The sequence below is a fragment of the Protopterus annectens genome, chromosome 5.part1 (assembly GCF_019279795.1).
Source record: "Protopterus annectens isolate FY-2018-M chromosome 5.part1, PAN1.0, whole genome shotgun sequence".
NCBI lineage: Eukaryota > Metazoa > Chordata > Ceratodontiformes > Protopteridae > Protopterus > Protopterus annectens.
In genome coordinates this window covers 591,402,932-591,426,314 of record NC_056736.1, presented here as the reverse complement: position 1 = coordinate 591,426,314, position 23,383 = coordinate 591,402,932, and the positions used below count along the sequence as shown (strand labels likewise).

General features: G+C 41.6%; 1 protein-coding gene across 1 annotated transcript in view; it reads right to left on the bottom strand.

Annotated features, from left to right (window-relative positions):
- The window catches only part of LOC122803549 (lectin-like), a 111,484-nt gene that overhangs the window by 23,022 nt on the left and 65,079 nt on the right, over nt 1–23,383 (bottom strand). The window contains exon 5 of the mRNA XM_044073202.1: nt 1,899–2,039. Within this exon, the coding sequence (XP_043929137.1) occupies nt 1,899–2,039 (141 nt within the window). The remainder of the gene's footprint in view (nt 1–1,898; nt 2,040–23,383) is intronic.

Sequence of the window (23,383 nt, the reverse complement as noted above, 5' to 3'; positions counted from 1 at the left end):
TGAGGAGCTCTTTTGCCTAGGACACCAGTTTACCAAAGGCTGACTCTGAACACACTATGCACTTTCAGAAAATGCATTGTGTTTATGTCCTGCAAACAAAAAAATATAAGCAGTTACTCCCTTTGGCCATAATGCTTGATGATCTGTGATATTAGGAATCTCATATTGAGCACCTCCATATAAACCTTTCTATTCTGCTTCCATCATCAGGGTAGCTCCTACTGCTATGGTAACATTTTATCCACCCTCTTTTTGGTCCGATTATAAGTTTTTGTCACTTTATCGCACCATCTCCCTTAAAAAAAAAACTCCCCAAACTATGACTTAAACTTCTCTCTCTCCTCCCTGGTTCCACTGCAAAATATTTAATGCATCACAGTCTCCTAAATGGAAAAATCATATCTCTCATTTGCTCCCTGTATCAGTCAGTGTCCTCCAAAGAACCATCCTTGGCCCTGAACTATGACTTTATCATAGCAAGTAAAACTGTTCCTATTATACAATATCCTCACAATTCTGCACTTACATGTTTGCCCGAAACCCTGATACTCTTGCAAAAACTAACACAAGACTCCTTCATCTCAATAGAAGCGCACCTGTTCCTAAATCCTAAGAAATAAAAATCATTTTCACCCCAAACAACTTGAAACGCTAAAAAATATCTTCTCCATAAGCTCCTCAAACTACACTAAAACTGAAATCGTTCAGCATCAAAACTCCTTGGTGTTTTTCATAGATGAAAATCTAAATTCAACCATCACATTTAACACACAGTTTAGAAAACACATCAAAAATGAAGCACCCTGTACAGAATCACATCTTACCTGTCAGACTTTTCAAGAAATCCTAATGCTTCTACCCTTCTTTGGTTGACTCTTCTGTATTCTGCATCCATATTTAACAAAGTACTGGTCACACCTCGGGCAGTGCTACATCAAGGTTTTTAAATTTGCTGTAAATGGCCAAAAGAACCCATCACAGTCTTTCTCTTATGCAGCTGTGATGGCTTAAACTGTCACACTATCTTACATACTCCCAAAGGCTCATCACCTACAATCTCATCAACAAATCGCAAAACTGTCAGACCTTACCAATGCGACCCAGCCTACCCTACAGACCACCAAGATCACTGTGCTTCACAGATAAACTCAGCCAAACAACTTGGCAGGCAACTGTCTCTACTCCAACTATGTCTGTAGACTCTGGAACAGCATTCCACTCTCTTTTAAACAAGAACAACTAAAATTTCATTCCACAAACGCAAGGTTCTGCTGATCTTCTAATCCGACCTATTGTTTTTTTGCAAAACAACTTCAACTTGTAACAACATCAGTTATAGTACATGTCTTGATGATAACCTCTCTCTCTCTTCTAAGAAGACTATTGCACTTACTTTCCCATCTCTTTTACTGACTTTATATCCACAGCCTCTTCATGCCTTTGTTCTATCCCTTCTGCTCCCCCAATTGTTTCTTTTCTATCCGGCCTCATTTTCTCCCTACTGTGTCAACCGTAACTATTCCACTTTTCTAGTATATACCTTGTAAATCCCTGCTATTGTCTTCAGTGCAGCTAGGATGCCTCTCCTCTAATCTTTCGGACTCCAGAGTTTCAAACCTCCTACTGTGCATTAGTGCTTACAACTAACTTTCTGACTTTTTCCTTATAAACTAATTTACGGCTTTTTTCTTCGTTATAAATACTGTATGCAAACCTTGTCATATCATGCATTGTAAACATCTGTATATAACACTTGTCATATTAAGTATTATAAAACTTATTGTCATTAAGTTGTAACTTTTGTACTTAATGCTTTTTGTGGAGCTTTTTCCCCTGGGACTCTGTTGAAAAGGGGTTGTGTACCCAGCCAGATTAAAAGAATGATACGTGCTACTTACAAATCTGTTTCGTTTGCCTCCGATCCAGACTTCTTCTCCACTGGAAGTTACCCGTTTTACCACACTAAGGAGGACTGTGTTGCTTCTGTGGCTGTGAATAGATGCCAAATGACCTCGCTTGTGTAGTCTTTTGCATTGTTTCTATAGAGTGGTGAGGACATTAAATTAGGTTAAAAGAAAATAAAATCAAAATCAGTTATTTTTTTACTATCTAAAGCATTGTATATCTTGTTTGTTACATTTAGCTAATACAATCACACAACAGAAAGATACACATGCAGAACCAAGTTTTGAACCCACCACACACAGGCTTTAAATAAACACCTCTGCCAAGTGATGAACCCGGGCCCCTGCCAACTATAGCACACTAACCATGTAGCAAGCTAATAATTCTATATACACGTCATCATTTTGACATTAATGTACGCTGCAATGATCCACTAAAAGTATAACATGAAAAGTTCATGGCTTAACATTTTAGTCTTATACTACATTCCCAGGATATGGTTAAGTAAACATATTTGCATGGCAGTCATTAGTAAATAGCAGTAATTTTTATCGTGTCAAACAGTATGAAAGCACAACATGTAAACAAAAAATCTTATGACAAGCAAATACAACTTGGTCCACCTACAATGTCCATTTACCTACCAAGAGGACAAGTTACAGATTTCATGAAACCAACATTTTTTTTATCCGTCATAAGCAGTTGTTTATGCCTATCCCATGCATTCTTGAATTTTGTTACTTCTTCAAGAAAATTATTCCAATTATCCACCACCCTTTCTGTGAAACGTTTCCTCAAATTTCCTATAAACTTCCTAAAGGAAAGCACTCTGAAAATTGGGACTTCTTGGCGAGCACAGTTTGACAATCCTACTGATTGTTGGATAACCTGGGATAACACTAGATAAATTCAGGCTCAGGAATCCAATGCCAAAAGACAAAAAAAAACAAAAAAAAAAACAATGTTTATTGCAAAGTTTTCGGGTCACAAACACCCTTCCTCAGTGCTACTATCATGAAAGTAAAAAAACACAACATTTAAATAGGAGTTCTTAAAAAACACATGATTACAGCCAGCCTATCACAGACTAATAATGATACCCCACTATACCTCTCAAATGTACAGATTTTTGCAGAATGTGCAGATTTCTGGCTCATATTTTTGGTGAGTTCCTCCTAAAATCTGTACTTTTCTGGCAAATAGCTGAAGATTGAACTTATTAAATAATGACAAACATTTGCGTTTAAGACTTCACACCCTTTAGAAAATTTATGCTAATACAAAACCTATTATTCTATCAACTTTCTAAGTTTGTAAGAGCAATATTTAAAGTCTGTCCATATTTGTCTCCCCATAATTTTTGGCATTGTCCAGATTTTTTGCTCTAAGAAGTTGAGAGGTATGTACCCCACCCCCTATGTTGCTATATACACTTTAAGTAAACACATTTCTGAAAAAGGTCAAGAACATCAATTTAAATTCAGAGTTATTAATGTAGTATATGTTAATAATAGGGGTGGTAACATTAACAATATTGTTGAACTTGAAGAGTATGAATGGATAATTAGGTTACAAGCAGATTCCTTACCTGGTTTAAATAATGTTGCTAGCTTGCAGCCTATTTTAGTAAAAAACAGGCAGAAAATTTATACTTTTATGTACATGTTTATATATATGTTTATTGTATGTGCATATATGTTTATATATGAATTTTTAAATGATTTTATATAACTTTTTTACCTATACATGTGCATTGTTACAAAGTGTATATTGTAATATGTGATGGGGGTATCATTATTAGTCTGTGATAGGCTGGCTGTAATCATGTGTTTTTTAAGAACTCCTATTTCATAGGTTCATAGGTTCATAGGTTTATACTAGGCTATCTGCCCGAGGGCATTTACAAGCCTAGCCCATCGTTTTGTGGCTTACGCCACCCCTTTAGTATGGGGAACTATACCCATTATTTTGCTGTGCCTCTGTCGAGCAGTGACACTGAGGTAATCCCTGGGGTATATCTGCGATCTCCCATCCATTGGTCAAGATTTCTCTTGAACAAGGCCAGCGAGGTGCTCTGCCTCACATGTACCGGGATTTTGTTCCACAGCATAGGGAGTCTTTGGGTAATGAATCTATCCCTCCAGCACGTCCTATTAATAGCCGTGTCGAGGTTTAAGTCTCCGCCCTTGTGGCTCTGATGGATCTAGATTTTTGAGGTGAAGCATATTCATCAAATCTGGGTTTGACATGGCCTTGTATGTTAGGCAAAGGTCACCTCTGAGCAAGCGGTGCGACTGAATAGAGCTGGAGTTCTTTCAGTCGGGCAGCATAGGACAGATTTTTGAGACCCTTTATCCTTTTGGTGAGGAACTTTTGTGGCCTCTCCAGCTGCTGCAGGTGTCGGGTCAGATACATCCCAAATGGGGCATTGTACTCAATCATTGGTCTGATGAGTGATGAGTAAAGGGAGACTATGACCTCCCTTGATCTAGATGAGAATCCCTTCATGATAAGGTGGGCAATGTAGAAAGTCTTCCTAACTACTTTAGCTACATGGGTGTCGAATGACAGACTACTATCAACCTGGGTCCCCAGGTCCCTGATAACTTCTTCTGTGCTCAGTGGATTGCCACCTATTTGGTAGCTAGGGGTAACCTTGTTTTTCCCAAAGGGTATGACTATGCATTTTTTGGCATTTAACTTCAGGCCGTGGCTCTGGCACCAGTTATCCGTTTCTGTGAGACCCTTCTGAAGGATATCTGTGTCAGATGTGTTTTCTACTATGGCGCCCAGTTTGCAGTCATCTGCAAACTTTGTCAGCCATAACCCTCCTGTGTTTGCTTGTACTTCGGAAAAGTAGATGCCAAACAAGAGTGGGCCCAGGACTGAGCCCTGTGGGACACCACTTGTGACAGGTTTTGAGTCTGACATGGCGCCAGCAACTCTGACCCTGTGGGTTCTGTCACTCAGCCAGTTTGCAACCCATCTTGTGATGTATGGGTTAACATTTAAGCTGATGAGTTTTTCAATGATACCCGAGTGGGGTATTGTATCGAAGGCCTTAGCCAGATCGAGGTAGGCTGTATGGACTGCCTTTCCTCGTCAATGGCTTTGGTGACTGTTTCAAGAAGTCAACCAAGTTTAAAAGGCATGATCTGCCTTTGACAAAGCCAAACTGGGTTGGATCCAAAGTCTGCAAATTCCCTATGTCTTTATTTATGAGGTCCATTATGATCCTCTCCATGGCTTTGCAGATAAGGCTTGTCAGGCTAATGGGCGGTAATTTCCAGGGTCGGTGGAGGCACCGCCTTTGTGAAGTGGGACCACAGTTGCAGTCGCCACTCCTGGGTGCGTATCCAGAGGTAAGACTTTGATTAAACAGCTGTCCTAGCTGTGGGTTTAATTCCTCATTGAGTTCGTGGAGCACACAGCCGGGGACACCATCAGGTCCCATGGATGCTGTGTTTTTGCTTTGGAGAGAGCAGTTCTCACTTGGGCGCTGGAGATGTTTGGGGGCTGCAATCGTTTGGTATAGATATCTCTCCTTTTGGGGGAGGGGAGAAGTTTGCACTGAACCTGTCAGCCAGTATGTTGGCAATGTCTGTAGGATCAGTAATCTTCACATCATTTTGAACTAGTTCTGAGCATATCTGGGAGTTTCCTCCTAGGTGTCTAACATAGCTAAAGAAGGCCTTATGATTGTCTTTTGAGTCTTTAGCTATTTTTCTCTCGAAATTTGCTTTGGATGATTTTATGAGAGCTCTTAGTTTTTACTTATAGTGATCAAGGGTGTCTTACCTTTTAAGGATTTTGCTGTATCTTGTAGTAGCTTCCTCCTTTTATTGTAGAGTTTGTTTATGGCTGGGGTCCACCAGACTGGACGCTTGCCTTTGGTACTAAGAGTCTTTGTTTTGTTTGGGATTGCCTTATCCATGCAGTCCTGCAGGTGCTGGTAGAAGGCGTCTGTAAGTGATTCAGCGGCTTGAGTACTGTTTTCCACCAGCTCCGGGGCCTTAAAGGAGACCACACTAGTCTTTAGAAGTGTGAAGTCGGCTTTTGAGAAGTTCTTTACTGTGGTCTTTTTATTTCAGGTGGGGTGGGATGAGGACCTCCAGCGAGATTAGTTTGTGATCTGATCTCACCAGTGAGGGGTATACTTCCGGTGTTGAACATTGTGCTCCCATGTTCGTGATGATGAGATCAAGTATGTTATCTCCTCTTGTGGGGATGGTGACTAGTTGTTCCATGGCATTTGAGTTTATGAATTCCAGGAACTTTTGGGCTAGGGTGTTTGGGCTTGAGTAGTGTTCCCAGTCTATATTAGGGTAATTGAAGTCACCTAGTATGATGGTGTTTGGTGATACATTTATCCCTCTAGTGTTTTCAGGAAGGCCATGTGAGGTTCCTGAGTTTGTGAGGGTGGCCTGTAACATGCTACAATTTGCAGAGCAGTCTTGCCTATGGTTAATTGCACCTGGATGGTCTCCGATGCATCGTGCGTTGCCACCAGTCTTGAGGTGTGGGTGTCCTTAATGAATATGGATACCCCCCCTCCTTTCTTGGTATTGTCCGGATTTTGGGGGCGGAACGCATGATATGAGGTAAAACCTGATAGCGCTGGGGTGCTCTCAGGAGCCTTGAACCAGGTTTCTGTCACAGCACAGACATCGATGTTCTCCATACTGAGAAGGGCCTCGAGTGCGTGCATTTTGAGATTGAGACTTCTGGCATTGAGCAGCATTACCCTTAGTTTTTTCCCTTTTTTGTGTTCTAGGGTGGTAGGTTTAGAATTTGAGCCTTGCCTAAAAAAGGCACTATGGGGTGGCAAGAGCCTTTGCCAATATCCGAATCCCAGGGTGACAGGTGCAAGCCGTCCCTTCTTGAAGCAGCGTGGCTTGTCCAGCATGTCATCCCAGGCAGACAGATACTGGATCCCCTTTGAATGACACCAGTGTTTAAGCCAATTGTTAAAGCTGATCATCTTATCTCTGTATTGTGGCATCACTCTTGGTGAAGGTAGGATACTGCTCAAGGTCAGGGTCATACCTGCCTGGGCTACATAGTCAGAGAGCTCCTCAATGTCTCTTTTCATGTAGTCCAAGGAGGTACGTCTCAGGTCGTTTACACCAGCGTGGACAATGACTGAGTCATATTTGTACTTGCTGTTGAGAGACCTGAGTGCTTGCGTTATGTGGCGGATTCTAGCCCCCGACAGGCAGCTTACTGTGACCTTCTCCTTACTCAGTCTGGTGAGCGGGACATCAGTGTGTCTGACTATGGAGTCACCAATGACTAGTGTGTCATTTAAATGTATTGTTTACTTTCATGGTAGTAGCACTGAGGAATGGTGTTTGTGACCAGAAAGCTTTACAATAAACGTTGTTTTTTGTCTTTTGGCATTGGACTCCTGAGTCTGAATTCTACTGCTGCGTCTTTACTCCATTTATTGCAGTACAGACTGTCTTTGTGACATAACACTAGAAAAGCAACTGTATGCAGCCTTCTCAAAGTGTCTGACATTTAAACTAAAACTAAAACCAAGAATACTAGTGGAAATAACCCAATCACCATACCTATAAGAAAAACAATTTCAGTAATCCGGATCACCAAAACACTTCTGGCAGAATCTTAAAATTCACGTTGAATAAGATAAAAACAGTTCAGGTAGCTTCAATGGGCTATTACTGCACAGCTTCACCTCAACCACTGATAACTTCTCCCGCCAACTTCTCTAAATGATATCCTACACTTGCTGTATGTATATCCAATCCCAGTGACTTCAAGCTATTATCAGCCCTTTCCAGGTCTTGACTATTATTCCAAGCTCATTTTATAAACCCCTCAGAGAACTCCCATAAACAATATATAGGTTCAAAGGTGTTTACTAGGCTAAGGATTACAGTGGCCTTTTTAAGTCTAGCCATACATAAACAGAAAAAGAAAGCTTCATCCAGAATTTTATTTCAAAGTCTTTAACCGCTATCTAAAATCCTATAATAAAAACCAAGCACAGAATGGGGTGTCGCATCAAATACTTCGTCTGTCTATAAAGAGCCATTCTTTTACCTCCTTTGACAGTCGTGCCCTCCTACGGAATGTCTTCTCTCACACAATCCAGTCATCTCTGGGCTGGATGCCCTCGTCTCCTCTTGTCTTCCTCTTCTCTCTCTCCTAAGTGTGCTTTACTAATCATCTTCTGCTTTCCGGCACATGTAACTGAACCACCATAATCTGTTCTCTTTAGCCTTTTCTGTAACTGTGGTTACTTTGGTTTCTGTTCTGATAACATAATTTCTTTGTCTGTCCCGCAGTGTGTAACCCATCACCCATTCTTAGGCATCTAACCTCCAGAAAACTGGGGCTTGGTATAATGGTTAAAGTGTTTGTTCCACAAACACAAGGCACAGTGTTTGATTCTTACCATTAAGAAGGAAATTGGCTCGGCTTAAAAAGGCCTATTAAAAAAAGCTAGCCCAGTAATTAGCTATATATTTATTATTCAACTTGGTATAATGGTTAAGGTGCTTGACTCACAGTGCAAGGTACGCTGTTTGATACTCGCCTTTGGGAGGGAAACTGACTAGGATTAGAATGGCCTGTTAAGAAAGCTAGCCTAGTAAATAGCTATGAGCTTTCAATTCACACTTTTTCAGTCTCTCTGCCTTTATCCAGAAGTCTTGGTTTATGGTCCAGTGATCAGAAAAGTAAAATAACAGGTATTAAATCCATACCTGATATATTTATTTTACATATTTTAACTTTACATTTGTTAACTGGGAAAGTCCGACTGGACACAAGTCGTTTTTCAGTGGAGGCCCAGGGAGAAAAGTTACACATACAAGATGCAGGTACCAGATACAAATACAATTCAAACTGCAGTTTGAAGAAAAATATTGAATATTAAATTAAACAAAAACAACATATAACATACAATATACAGTATTGCTATGCAGAAAGTATGACAGTGCTTACATCATCACTTATAGTGATGCTATACACAAACAGGAAGTTTGTCCATGCCTGGTGTTCTTAAACAAGCAATTAGTCCATGCCTGATGATAGAAAACTTACAAAAGGCAGCAATTAGGGTTACCACCTGTCCCACTTTGCGAGGGACAGTCCCTCTTTGGGCAGTTGTGTCCTGACCAAAAATATTAAAAATGGCAAATGTCCTGAGATTGTAGGACATAATTATGTCCCATATTTTATGTAATAGTTGCATAAAATAGTTATTTCGGTATATAAAATACCTAAATGTTACAAGAAACAGATTAAGCAACTAAACTGCTACAAGAATAAGCTTTTATTTATGCAAAAAAGTAAAGTTCTATCCTTTGTACTGACAGTGGGTATGTGTCGGCCTGTAAAATCTGATGTGTGTCCCGAAAATGTCCCACTATGGCCATTTGAAAAGGTGGCAACCCTAACAGCAATAGCTGGACATCAGTATATTAACATAAAAAAGCCATTCAGTTTCCATTATTGTAGCCAACAACTGTCCAGTGTGGGCTGAGGCTGGGCTGACAACATAAAACAACTGCTGATCAACACTCACTGTTACATTGTTACATATAATACAATGGAAAAATACTGCAACAATATGATACAAGGATGGAGAACATATACAGAAAGAGACAGAGTAAATCATTAGTATCATGTCATGAACAAGATACTCCATATAGAATAATGTCGTTGTATTAATCTGACATACATTTTATTATATTTATGTCTGGTTTTGAACCTTTGTCTACCTGACCATCACACTCCTCATGTGACCAACAGGCTCGTTGATGCACCTCATTCTGCAGGTGCAGTATTCCTCCAAAAAGTGGGGAGGGCTCCCCCTAATTATTGAGGATTTGTCGTAGCTGTGTCCTCATCTTTTTATCTTGAGCAGAGAGGGATGAGATCACTAGAATGCCGTCATCAGCAACAGACCCAGGATTATTTTCTCCGAATTTCATTGATCAAAACTGTGTTCCTTGTCTTGATCTACATGCAAAACACGACAGGATAACAGAATGAACCACCTAGTTGACTAGGTGGAAAGATATCTGCTCAAACCAACTTAGTAGATATGCAAATTTAATGAGTGAGTGGATAAAGTCTGGAAGTGAAGTGCAGTTATTCCATTTAATAATGAAAGACCTCAGCAGCAAGAACTCAAGAATGGAAAAGGTACTCATTTGTTCATGAAGAATTAAGTAACACACCCAAAGGGTAACTCATTTCTTCATAGGTTCATTGGTGTATACTAAACTAATGACCACTGAGGCCTTTATAAGCCTCGCTATACAACCCAAATGTATCCCACAACTTATTGTGCCTTGCAGGTTATTTCAAGGGGTGTACATTATTTATAGCATGATTTAATGACTACTTCTGTCCATCAGATACACAGGTGTCAGACCAGGGGTGAGTTTTGATTTCTCATCCACTGGTCCAGGCAGCATCTGAATAAGGTTAGGGAAGGACTCTGCTTCACAAGTCTGGGAAGCCTATTACAGAGAATAGGGATTCTCTGAGATACATACTTTACCCTCCAACAGGTTTGACCTAAGTGGCAAGCAAAGTTTAAAACCTTAAATCTAGTAGTTCTGGTGATGTTCATTTTGCAGATACACAAAGGCTCCATCAGAGCAGGATCCAAGGGTGCCTTGTATGCCTGGTATAAATCACCTCAGAGCAATCTGTAGAAAACAGACTACAGAGATACAGCTTTGAAGCGATCTGCATAGGAAAGTGTGTTTACACCCTGTATTCTTTTTGCGAGGAACATCTGTCGACATTCCAGCTGTTGTAAGCATCTGGACAATTACATACCCAAGGGGCATTATACTAAGTGATGGGTTTGCTGAGGGCTGAGTTCAGTGGTATGATAAATTTCCTACAACTAGACGTCATGCCCTTACTTATAAGCTGAGTGACAAACGGTGATTTTTTAACTACCTTAGACATATGTTGGTTGAAAGCCAGGTTACTTTCAACATTAGTCCCCAAACCCCTGATTACTGTGTCTACTTTTATGGGTGTTTTATCAATGAGGTAGTTTCCCAGGGTGGACGACTAGTATGCATTTCTTGACACTGCATTTTAAGTTGTGGCTTTGGCTCCAGTCATCTGTTTGTGTTAGACCTTCCTGTAATACAGTGGATATACAAAGTGCACACACCCCTGTTAAAATGCCAAGTTTTGTGATATAAAAAATGAGACCACAATAAATAATTTCAAAACTTTTTCCACCTTTAATATGACCTATAACCTGTACAATTGAACTGAAAAACAAACAAATCCATTAAGAGGAAAAATAAAAAAAAAAATAAAAAATGTACAATAAGCTGGTTGCATAAGTGTGCACACCCCTTAAACTAATACTTTATTGAAGTATTTCTCAGCCACAGTCCTTTAGTTTTAACCTGAACTTTGGAAAAGTAGATACTGAATAGTAGGGGTCCCAAAACCAAGCTTTGAGGAACACCACTGGTTATGGGTCTACTGGAGGAGGTGGAGTCCTCTATTTTGACAATACGAGTTTTATCAGTAAGCCAGTTTGCAACCCACCTGACAATATATGGGCTGATACCCAGCTGGGTGAGTTTATCAATGATGCCTGAGTGGGGGATTCTATCAAAGGCCTTGGTAAATCTAGGTAGGCCGTATGCACATATTTGCCCTGGTCTAGGGCTTTGGTAACTGTCTCTTAGAAGTTCACTAAGTTTAACAGGCATGATCTCCCCTTGACAAAGCCAAACTGGGTGGTGTGGAGTGCTTGGAGATTTCCTATATCTTTGTTAATAAGGTCCATAATGATTTGTTCCATGGCCTTGCAGATAGGACTGGTCAGGCTAATGGGTCTGTAGTTCCTGGGGACCATGGATACACCCTCTTTGTGCAAGGGGATGATGGTAGCTGTTTTCCATTCCGCTGGGATGAAACCAGTGCTTAGGCTGTGACTGAAAAATATGCCCAATGGTGACGCTAATTCCTGCTTTAACCCATGTAGGACACAGCTCAGGATCTTGTCTGGTCCCATAGAGGCTGTGTTTTTGACCTTGGAGATACTAGGTGGGAGAAAGGTGTTAGGGATGCTTTGGGGTATATGTGGCAGGGACAAGGGAGTGAAGTTTTCACTGAACCTGTCAGCCAGCAGGTTTGCTATATCCACAGATTTTGTATATGTAGTACCATTAACTATGAGTTCAGCACAAATCTGGGCCTTACTTTTGTGGTTATGGATGTAACTAAAGAATGTCTTGTGGTTATCTTTAGTTAGGGAAGTGAATCTAGATTCATAATTAGCTTTGGAGGACTTCACTAGGAGTCTTATTTGCTTGTTTAAGTTGAGGAGGGAGTGTTTCCAGTTTTCAGACTGTTCCTTCCTACTTTTAGACAGCAATTTCTTTCTTCTATAGTATAGTCTATTAATGGCAGTTGTCCACCAGGCTGATCTATTTTTCCTTGAAGGTCTTGTCTTGGTTCTATCAGGTATGGCAGAGTCAATACAATTGTACAGGTGCTTGTATAAAGCATTGGTGTATAACTCAGCACAGGTGTCTTTCCCATCTGTGAGGGGAGGGATTATGAAACTATTTATGCTGTCATATAAGAGGCTGTAATTGGCCTTGGGGAAGTTTTTAGTCAAGTTGTTGCGGGGGGGGGGGGGTCTTGTGTTATAGTTGCTTCTAATGACACTGATTTGCGGTCAGATCTTAACAGGGATGGCCAAACACTGGGAGTGGTGCAGTGGTCTCCCATGTTGGTGAGCACCAGTCAGGATGTTTGAGTTCCTTGTGAGTGTGTCAACCAGCTGGTCCAGGGCATTGGAGTTAACGAAGTCCAGGAACCTTTGGGCAAGTGAGTTACAACATGTATAATTTACCCAGTCAATGGATGGGTAATTAAAGTCACCCAAAACCAGGGTGTTTGGTTGTATCTTGACTGACTCAAGTAGATCCAAGTAGGCTGAGTGGATGTCCTGATTTATACGTTCATAGGTAGGTATTAGACTATCGGCCCAAGGGCCTAAGTAAGCCTAGCCAACAAGGTTCCCTGGCTTACGCCACCCAAGAAAGTTAATTTCCTGTGCCCCTATCGAGCAGAGCCACAGAAGTGATCTCCAGGGTGCAATTCCTATTTCCCATGCACTCAATATTTTTCTTGAAGAGTGCTAATGAGGAACTTTGCTTGATATAGATGGGTGTTTGTTCCAGAGTATAGGAAGTCTCTGGGACAGGAATCTATCCCTCCAGCATGTCCTGTTTATTGTGGTGACAAGGTTTAGGTCCTTAGCGTGTGTAGCTCAGAGGGATTGGGATTTCTTTAGGTGTAGCATGTCCAACAGCTCTGGGTTTAACATAGCTTTATATGTTAGGCAGAGATCTCCTTGGAGTAGGCGATATGCTACAGACTAAAGCTGGAGTTTTTTGAGACGGTCAGTGTAGGGCATCTGTTTGAGGCCAGTAATCCTCTTTGTGAGGTACTTCTGTGGCCTTTCCAGCTGCTGCAGATGTCTTGTGAGGTACATTCCAAAAGGGACATTGTACTCTATAATGGGTCTAATGAGTACCGAATAGAGGGGAACAATGACCTCTTTTTTCCTGGATGAGAACCCTTTTGTGATGAGGTGTGCCACATAGAAGGATTTCCTGACTACTGTGGCGATGTTATTATCAAAGGAGAGACTACTCTCCACCTGGGTCCCAAGGTCTCTTATCACACATTTGGTGTTAAGTAGACTGCCGTTTATGTGGTAGTTCATGGGTACAGAGGTTTTGCCAAAGTGGATAACAATGCACTTTTTGTCATTGAGCTTGAGGCCATGCCTCTGACACCAGGCATCTGTCTCAGTGAGGCCCTTCTGTAGGATGTCCACATCATTTGGGGACTTGACTACGGCTCCTAGTTTGCAGTTATCTGTGAACTTCATTAGTCAGAGGCCTTCTGTGTTAGCCTGTATTTCAGAGAAGTAGATACCAAACAGGAGAGGTCCCAGGACTGAACCCTGTGGTACTCTACTTGTCACTGGTTTGAAGTCAGATTTGGAGTCTGCAACTTTTACAGTGTGGGTTCTGTCAGTGAGCCAGTTGGCAACCCATCTTGTGATGTAGGGATTTATACCTAGTTGAGTGAGTTTAGCTATAATTTCATAATGGGGGATGGTGTTGAAAGCCTTGGCGAGATCAAGATAGGCTGTGTGAACCACCTTACCCTCATCTACGGCTTTGGTGACTGCCTCAAAGAAGTTGATCAGGTTCAGAAGGCATGATCTGCCTTTCACAAACCCGAACTGGGTGGAGTCCAGAGTTTGGAGGTTACCAATATCTTTGTTTATGAGTTCCATGATGATATGTTCCAAGGCCTTGCAGACCAGGCTCGTCAGGCTAATAGGGCAATAGTTCCCAGGATCAGTGATGGCTCCCCCTTTGTGGAGTGGGATAACTGTTGCTGTGCGCCATTCAGTGGGCAAAAAGCCTGATGTGACACTATGACTGAACATGGTGCTTAGGTGGGGAGCCAGTTCGTTCTGAAGTATGTGTAAAATGTAGCAAGGAATGTTGTCCTGTCCCATGGATGCTATGTTTTTGGTTTTAGAGAGTGCAGCTTTTACCTGCATAGCTGTGATTACAGGGACTCTGTATTCTTCCTGTATAGATATAGGCCCTTTAGTGGGTGAGAGGGGGATGAAGTTAGCACTGAACCTATCTACCAGGATGTTGGCACTATCAGTTGGTTCTGTAATTTTCATGCCATTGTGCTGTAGCTCAGAGCATATCTGGGTGTTGCCATTGAGATTCTTGGTTTAGCTATAGAATGCTTTGTGGTTGCCCTTAGAATCAGTGACGATTTTGTTTTCGTAGCTAGTTTTGGAGGATCTTATAAGGGATCTCAGCTTCTTACTGAGGCTGACCAGGGAGCTCCTCCACTCATGGGACTTTACTCTCTTTTGCACCAGTTTTTTCCTTCTGTTGTAGAGTTTGTTTATGGCAGGGGACCATCAGATTGGCTTCCTTTTTTTGGATGATAGTGTCTTGGATCTGTTTGGGATAGCACGATCCATGCACTCGTGTAAGTGCATTTGTGTAGGATTCAGTAGTTGTAACTGTATTGTCCACCTGCATAGGTGTCATGAAGTTCACCACTTCTGTCTTAAGAAGCATGAAGTAGGCTTTGGAGAATTTTTTTTACAGTGGTTTCCTTAATGGTGGGTGGGGGCAGGATGCAGATATCTAGGGTGATATGACCAACGAGGAATTGACTTCAGGTGTGGAACACCGGTCACTCATGTTGGTAATGACTAGGTCTAGGATACTGTTGCCCCTGGTGGGGGAGTGGATACGTTGATCCAGGGCATTGGAATTTATGAATTCCAGAAAGCATTGCACGAAGGAGCTGGTACATGAGTATTTTCCCAGTTAATGGTGGGGTAGTTGAAATCGCCCATTATTAGGGTGTTTGGTTGAACCCTAATATTTTCCAGTATATCAAGAAAAGAGGAGTGGGAATCCTGGGGCATGGTGGGGGATCTGCAGCAAGCTACAATTTGGATTGCAGTTTTGCCCAGAGTTAGTTGCAGTTGGATAACCTTGGATGCATTATGCTGCACAACTAGCCTGGAGGTGTGGATATCCTTAATGAATACAGATACACCTCCACCTTTGGTGTTCTGGTCCAGGTTAGATGGCCAAAAAATGTGGTATGAGTTACAGACCTCCTTCATGGAGGGGGTCCTATAGCTGGCAATGACCTGAAGAGGGTTCTTACCTACAGTCAATTGCACCTGAAGTAATTCAAGGGAATCGTGCTGTTTAACCAATCTAGAAGTGTATTTATCTTTACTGAATATTGATACACTGTCTCATTTAGTTTTCACACCTTCAGTTTGTGCTCTGAAAGTGTGGAAGGAAATGTAACCTGGTATAGTTGGTGTGCTCTCTGCAGCCTTAAAACAGGCCTCAGTGACTGCACAAATCTCAGCACCTCCAAGATGAGGACGGCTTCCAGTGAGTGCAGTTTCTGGTTTAGACTCCTAGCATTTAGCAGCATAACCCTGAGGTGGTTTTTAGAGGGTATTTTTACATCAGGAATTTTGTTCTTGTGGCATTGCCTAAAAAGGCACTATGGGGGTGGCACGAGACTTAGCCAGTAACTGAAATCCCATGAATGACAGATGAAGACCATCTCTGGCAAAGTATCGAGGTCTGTCGACTATGTTACCCCAGGCTGACAGATACTGGATCCCCTTTGAATAACACCAGAACCTAAGCCAATTGTTGAAGTCAATCATTTGTTGTTTGTATTAAGGTATCATTCTACTTGAAGGTAAAATGCTGCTTAAGGCTAGGGACATATCTGCCTGAGACACATAATCAGAGAGCTCAGTCATATCTCTCTCTTCATATAGTCCAGTGAGGCACATCTCAAGTCGTTCACATCACCATGGACTATGACGGAGTCATAACAGTGCCTGTTATTGACAGACGTCAGTGCGTGTGTGATGTGGCAGATCCTGGCATCTGACAGACAACTGACTGTGACTTTTTCCTTATCCAGCCTGGTGATAGGGACATCTGTGTGTCTCACAACTGAGTTGCCTATGACTAAGATGTTTGTTTTTGTGTTACGCCTTAGAGACTTGATTGGTGAAACACTGGTGTGTGATATATAATGTGTACTATGTTCTGCAGAGAATGTATTATGTGAATTGTGCTTGTGTTTGGGAGGACTCTGATGTTTAGGTATGCTTCTGGTAAGAACCTCCTCCAAAGCAAACTTCGAGTCCAAACTGGCCACATCTACTAAAGTCAATCATAAGGCCTTCTTCACATATGTCTGCAGTCTCAAAGAAAGCACACAGATCTGTTCACTACTATTGGTCAAGGAAATAACATACATAAACGCTGTAGATATAGCCAACCTGCTGGCAGACAGGTTCACTGAAAACTTCACCCCTCCTCTGTCCCCATCAGTAAATCAGAATATTCCCAGCATCTGCCCCACTCCCCTTATTTCTAGGGAGCTAGTCATCACTGCCCTCTCAAAGGCAAAAAATACAGCCTCCATGGGACCCGATAACATCCCAGACTGCATCCTACATGAACTCAGGCAAGAACCTGGAGCACCATTAGTACCGGCTTCATCCCAGCCAAGTGGAAGACAGCCACTGTCATTCCTTTGCACAAAGGTGGAGCGTCCACTGATCCAGGACATTATAGACCCATCAGCCTAACTAGACTGATCTGCAAGGTCATGGAGCAGATTATCAGGGACCTCATTAACAAGGACATTGGCAACGTCCAAACATTTGATCCCACAAAGTTTAGTTTCGTCAAGGGGAGGCCATGCCTGTTAGATTTGGTCGACTTCTTTGAGACAGTCACCAAAGCCATGGACAAGGGGAAGACAGTGCACGCCACCTACCTTGACCTGGCCAAAGCCTTCGATACTATTCCCCACTTAGGTATAATAGATAAACACTCTCAACTAGGTATCAATCCATATGTTACTAGATGGGTAGCAAACGGGCTCACTGATAGACCCCACCTAGTTAAAATAGGGGAAGCCACCTCAAGCAGTAGACCCATAATGAGCAGTATACCCCAGGGATCAGTCTTGGGGCCTCCATTGTTTGGGATATACTTTTCCTTGTTACAAGCCAAACTAGTGGGCTACGGCTGACCAAGTTTGCAGATGACTGCAAATTGGGCACTGTCATCAATTCCCTTAGTGATGTGGATATCCTCCAAGAGGGTCTCACCCAAACAAATTACTGGTGCCAGAAACATGGCCTAAAACTAAATGCCAAAAAATGCATCATCCCCTTTGGGGAGAGCGACATCCCCACACATTATCACATTAATAACAAAGTCCTAAGCATGCAATAAGTCAGTTGTGAGTGACTTGGGCACCCAGGCTGATAGCAAACTGAATTTTGACCACTATATTGCCTCCGTTGTATGGAAAGCTTTTTAAATGGCCCACCTCATTAGTAAGGGTATCTCTTCCAGGGGCAAGGAGGTTATAACATCCCTGTATTCTTCCCTTATAAGACCCAATATTGAGTACAATGCCTCTTTCGACATGTAACTCACAAAGCACATGCAGCAGCTGGAAAGACACAGAGGTGCCTCACCAGAAGAATCCAGGGCCTCAAACATCTGCCCTACACAGACAGGCTAAAGGCCCTGTCCCTCTACTCAGTCTCATAAAGACTCCTCAGAGGTGAACTCTGTCTGGCATACAAAGCAATGTCAGATCCCACCTTGATAGGACTGCTGCATATCCGCAAATCAAGCTCCACTGAAGTAACCTGTATGCGCGACCTCAACCTGGTCTGTGACATCAGTAGGACTTGTTGGCGGGACAGATTTGTGTCCCAGAGACTTCTGTGGAATAAACTCCCTCTCAACGTTAAGCAGAGTACCTCAGAAACCCTTTTTAAGAGCAACCTGGATAACTGGATGGGGAAAAGAAAATGCACCCTTGGGATTCCACCTGTGTCCCTGGTGGACAGGGGCATTGGGTGCTGACTTGTTGGAACATGGGCTAAATTCTTTGTTAGGCTTGTAAGGGCATCAGGACCAATAGCCTAGTAACTTCCTATGATCCTATGTAGGCTTGTGTACTGCAGGAGGTGAGGTGTGCATGCTGACAACCTGCTTAGTATCAGATGAACTGTCTGGTGAGTGAGAGAGCCTGGATTCTATGTTCTTGACATAGATGCACCTCTCACATAATGAATTTGTGTGGACTAGAAGAATAGCGTTGTCAGTGTACATGAGACAATTGCTACATTACCTCAGGATGCCCATGTCGTACAGGCTGGATGGAGAAACTGTGGGAAATTGTCCATCCATTATGCTAAGTAAGTTGATGTGGTCGGAATACAGGGAGAGGGCAGGAATGACCAGGTAAAATACAGGTCAGGAGAAGTGGACAAAAAAAAAAGAAGGTCTAGTGGGTAGGATCTTTGTTGATACCTTAAGTGCTTCGCTGAATGTATCACCTGTCAGTGAGGGACAATCATACAACTCACCCATAGAGCACCAGCAGAGTACTAAGGGAAAATATGCAGGCAGAAGTTTTTGTGTCTCTAACTTCCAACGGTGGCCACTACTGCTCGGCAGTGAGCTATGCACAAACAAGAGCAAACCCGCGTAAACATGGTGCTTATATAGCAAATAGCAGTAAAATTAGTTAAGCAAATTAACCAATATGAAAAGCTGAAAAATGAGCCCTGTTCTAGCAACATTCAATCAGATATGTTGTAACTGCACACTCCTTCCACTAGGGTGCAGAAGAATCCTCTCCAACAAAAGATGGCCTTGTTTAGTTCTCAAATTATACAAACAGAACTACATTCAGCAGGTCTAAATCTAGTGTATGCTACAGCAAGCAAACTGCAACAATTTCAGGAAAATAAAAATAAAAACAGTTCAGACAAGCAGTATTACAGTAAACTATGTCTGCATAAGCTGCTTTGTCTGCCTACATTTTAAACTTCCTGTCCTTCGGACAACGTGTCAGTTGATCATTCACATACATTCACCAAGTGTTTCAAATGCTTCATAGATTCTATTTTTAGAATATGACTAATGTATGCTACAATTGATGCAAATGCACTGAAATAGTTATACTTGGTAGTATACACTGGTTATAAATCTCACAAGTGCAATTATCTGCTGAGTACAAAACCATACCTCTCAAGTGTACCTCATTATGAGGAACATACCTCATTTGGGATGTTAAAAATTTCATGTTCCTCAAAGTTCCACATTAAAAGACACTGTCACACATTCAGTGTTAGGAATTTTTTTACGTGAAATCCATGGTAAATAGAAATGAATCATATTAATTCATTAAACGATCTTCTTTATAAGTAAAACCAACATATTTTAACCATCCTATGGCTTTCCTAGTCGAAACTGTTAGTAAGCTATTAGTATGTGTTCCACATTTTGCCCATTTATTCCACATTATGGGGGCTAGTGTTCCTCATTTTGGAGATGGAAGGTTGAGAGCTATGTACAAAACTGAACTGTTATCTGCTCCAGACCATTTATGTTAACAAAGTCCAGGAACCTTTGGGTGAGTGCGTTTGTGCTCATATGTTACCCAATCGATGGAAAGATAGTTAAAGTCACCCATGACCAAGGTATTTGGCTGTACTGAGAGTGACTCAAGTAGGTGTAGGTAGGCTGTGTGTTTTTTGTGGTTCATGGTGCGGACCTATAGCTAACAATGACATCCAGGAGGGGGGGGGGTCTTTCCTACAGTTAATTGGACTTGGAGTAACTCTAGGGAATTGTACTGGTTAACCAGTCTAGATGTGTATTTGTCTTTAATGAATATGGACACTCCTCCCCCTCCCTTGACTTTTTTACATTTTTTGTGTGGTCTGAACGTGTGGAAGGCATTATAGCTCCTCATGGACGGGGTACTCTCTGAGGCCTTGAACCATGTCTCTGTGACTGCCCAGACATCAGCATCTTCCAGGGTCAGAAGTGCTTCAAGTGAGTACAGTTTCTGGTTTAGACTCCTAGCATTAAGCAACATAAACCTAAGTTTGTTTCTGGAGGATATTTTTACGTCGGGAATTTTGTTGACAGTACCTAAAAAAAAGGCATTATGGGTGTAACCACTGGGAATTTTGTTCTTATGACATTGACTAACAAAAGGCACTATGGGGAGGCAAGTGTCTTTGCTAGCAACCTAAAGCCTACAGGTGACAGGTGAAGACCATCTCTGGCAAAGCAGCATGGTCTGTCGACCATAACACCCAGGCTGTCAGATAATGCCTCCCCTGGAATGACTACAGAAGCTAAGCCAATTGTTGAAATCAATCATTTTTTTGTTTGTATTGTGGCATCACCCTGGGTGAGGGAAGAATGCTGGTTAGGGCTAGGGACATACCTGCCTAGGACACACAATATGAAAGCGCTATCAAATCTATCTTCATATAGTCCAGGGAGGTACTTCAGCCTAGTGAGGGGGACATTTGTGTGTCTCACTATTGAGTCGCTTCTGATCAAGACATTTGGTTTACATATGTTCTGCCTTTGAGGCTTATTGGGTGAGACACTGATGTGTGTGCTATTATATGTAGTGGCTGCAGTTAGGACCGTATTGTGTGCCAAAGGTTTGGGCTTGGAAGGCCTTTGCTCTTTCGGTTTATTTCTAGTGAGTACCTCTGCATATGTGGGCTTATATGTTGTGTGTTTGTTATGTGCGAGGGTGAAGTGTGGGTGCTGACAACCCGCTTGGTATTTGGTACGTTGTCATGTGACAGAGAGAGCATTGATTCCAGGTTCATAGTATAGATCTATCTCTCACATACTGTATTGTCTGTATATATGAGGCAATTTCTACATTGCCTCAGGATGCCCATGTCAATCAGGCTGGCTGGAGAAATGGTAGGAAAGTGACCTTCCATTATGTCAAGTGTATTCTGTAATAAGTGGTGGAGGATGGGCTAGATGAACTAGGTTCTGCTGTAGAACTAGTAAAATCAACTAATCTGTCAGAGGTTTAGGGGTAGAAACCTGCATCGGTGCCTCAAAAAGCACAGCCGGGTTGCCCCCTGGGCAGCAATTTATTTATTTATGTATTTATTTATTGTTTATTTATTGACATTTGTTGAGCAGGAACGTCCACTGTGTCAGAAACCCGTTTTCAGTGGATGCTCGGGGAGAAAAGCTTCACAATGAGTAAAATAACATCAGATTACAGAAGATATGCAGTTATACAATTTTTAGAAAGAAAGACTTTATATTATATAAAAAATATAGACAATTATCACATCATAGCAAACTTTTTTACAGTAGCACTCTAAATAGAAGGTAAAGACATTTTGTAAAAAAAAGAGATTATATTTAATTCAATTACGTACATTGCCTTAAAAACTGAGATATGCACTAGTGCCCACTCACTGTATTTTTTTTAACAGAGAACCAGTTAGGGAGAAAGCGTAGGTGGATTTGTCATTAGTGATTAGTTATAGCTTTGGATAGACGGAGTAATAAGGATAGAGAGAGTAATAAGAATGGGGAGTAATAAGGATAGGGGAGTAATAAGGATAGAGAGGGTAATAAGGATAGGGGAGTAATAAGGATAGGGGAGTAATAAGGATATAGAGTGTAATAAGGATAGGGGAGTAATAAGGATAGAGAGAGTAATAAGGCTAGAGAGAGTAATAATGAGAAGATTATGGGGGTCTGGCAGATTATGGGGATCTGGGGCAATGCACAATTGCTTTGCGTGCAAAGAAGCAGGAGAGCTTAGGAGGGTTCCCTAGCAGTTATTTAGGGAAAATGTGACTTTTTTAGCATTTGCATTTATACATGCCAGTGCTAACCCTTGTTGCGCTGTACGCAGCTACACGCAAACACTGTGTTTAAATATTAGCTAAGTAAAAAAAAGTTTTCAAACAATCCAACTTACAGGAAAGCTGAAGACTGATCCTTGTTCCAACAATCCCCAACTCAGATGGGTCCTTGACTACACTCTTCAGCCACAAAGGTGCAGGGGGACCCTCTTAATGTAAGATTGCTGGCTTATTGCTCAGAAAATGCCAAACAGTCAAGATTCAGCAACTATGAATCTAGCCTATACTATAAATTGTTCAAGTACAGTAAATAGGCAGTGCAAAAAACAGTCACAAACAATAAAAACAGTTTGAAGTAGGCGGCAAAACAGTTGCAAACAGTTTAAAAGTGCAAAGGTTATAGAAATCCTTATTTTTCAGTAGAATTCACAGGATGCCTTGGATTTCATTCAGACTGACTTCAGATCTCTGGCTATGGATACCAAACTCTGATCAGCTCTGGTACACTCAGCACAATCCCCAGCGAACACTGCGTTTAAATATCAGCTAAGTAAAACAGTTTTCAAACAATCTAAACAATAGGAAAGCTGAAGACTGATCCTTGTTCCAACAATCCACAATTCAGATGGGTCCTTGATTACACTCTTCTGCCACAAGGGTGCAGGAGGGCCCTCTTAATGTAAGATGTCTGTCTTCAGTGCTCAAAAAATGCCAAACAGTCTAGATTCAGCAAGTTTGAATCTAGCATTTACTATAAATTGCTCAAGTACTATAAATAGGCAGTGCAGAAAACACAGCTGAATTTGTCTGCCAGTTGATTTGTTATAGCTTCTGTTTCACAATAGTTGTCTCCGTTAACAATGAGCTGTGCACACAGTTGTGTTTGGCTTGGTTCATGGCTGAAAGGGGTTATTAATGACTTGTTTATTTACCTAGTTAGCAAATGAAGGTAAATAGTCCAGCAGTGACACAATAATAGAATAACCTTCAGGTAAATGCTGCTGATAAATTAATTAAAAGAAAGCAGACCAAGTGCTGAAGTTCATTCTTACATGGGGAAAAGACTGATTAAGGACCTTTGTTTTAAACCAGAGAGCAAGTATAAATGAGAAAAGAATATTGAATATTATAAGGTTGTTTTTCTAGCACTAGCAAATA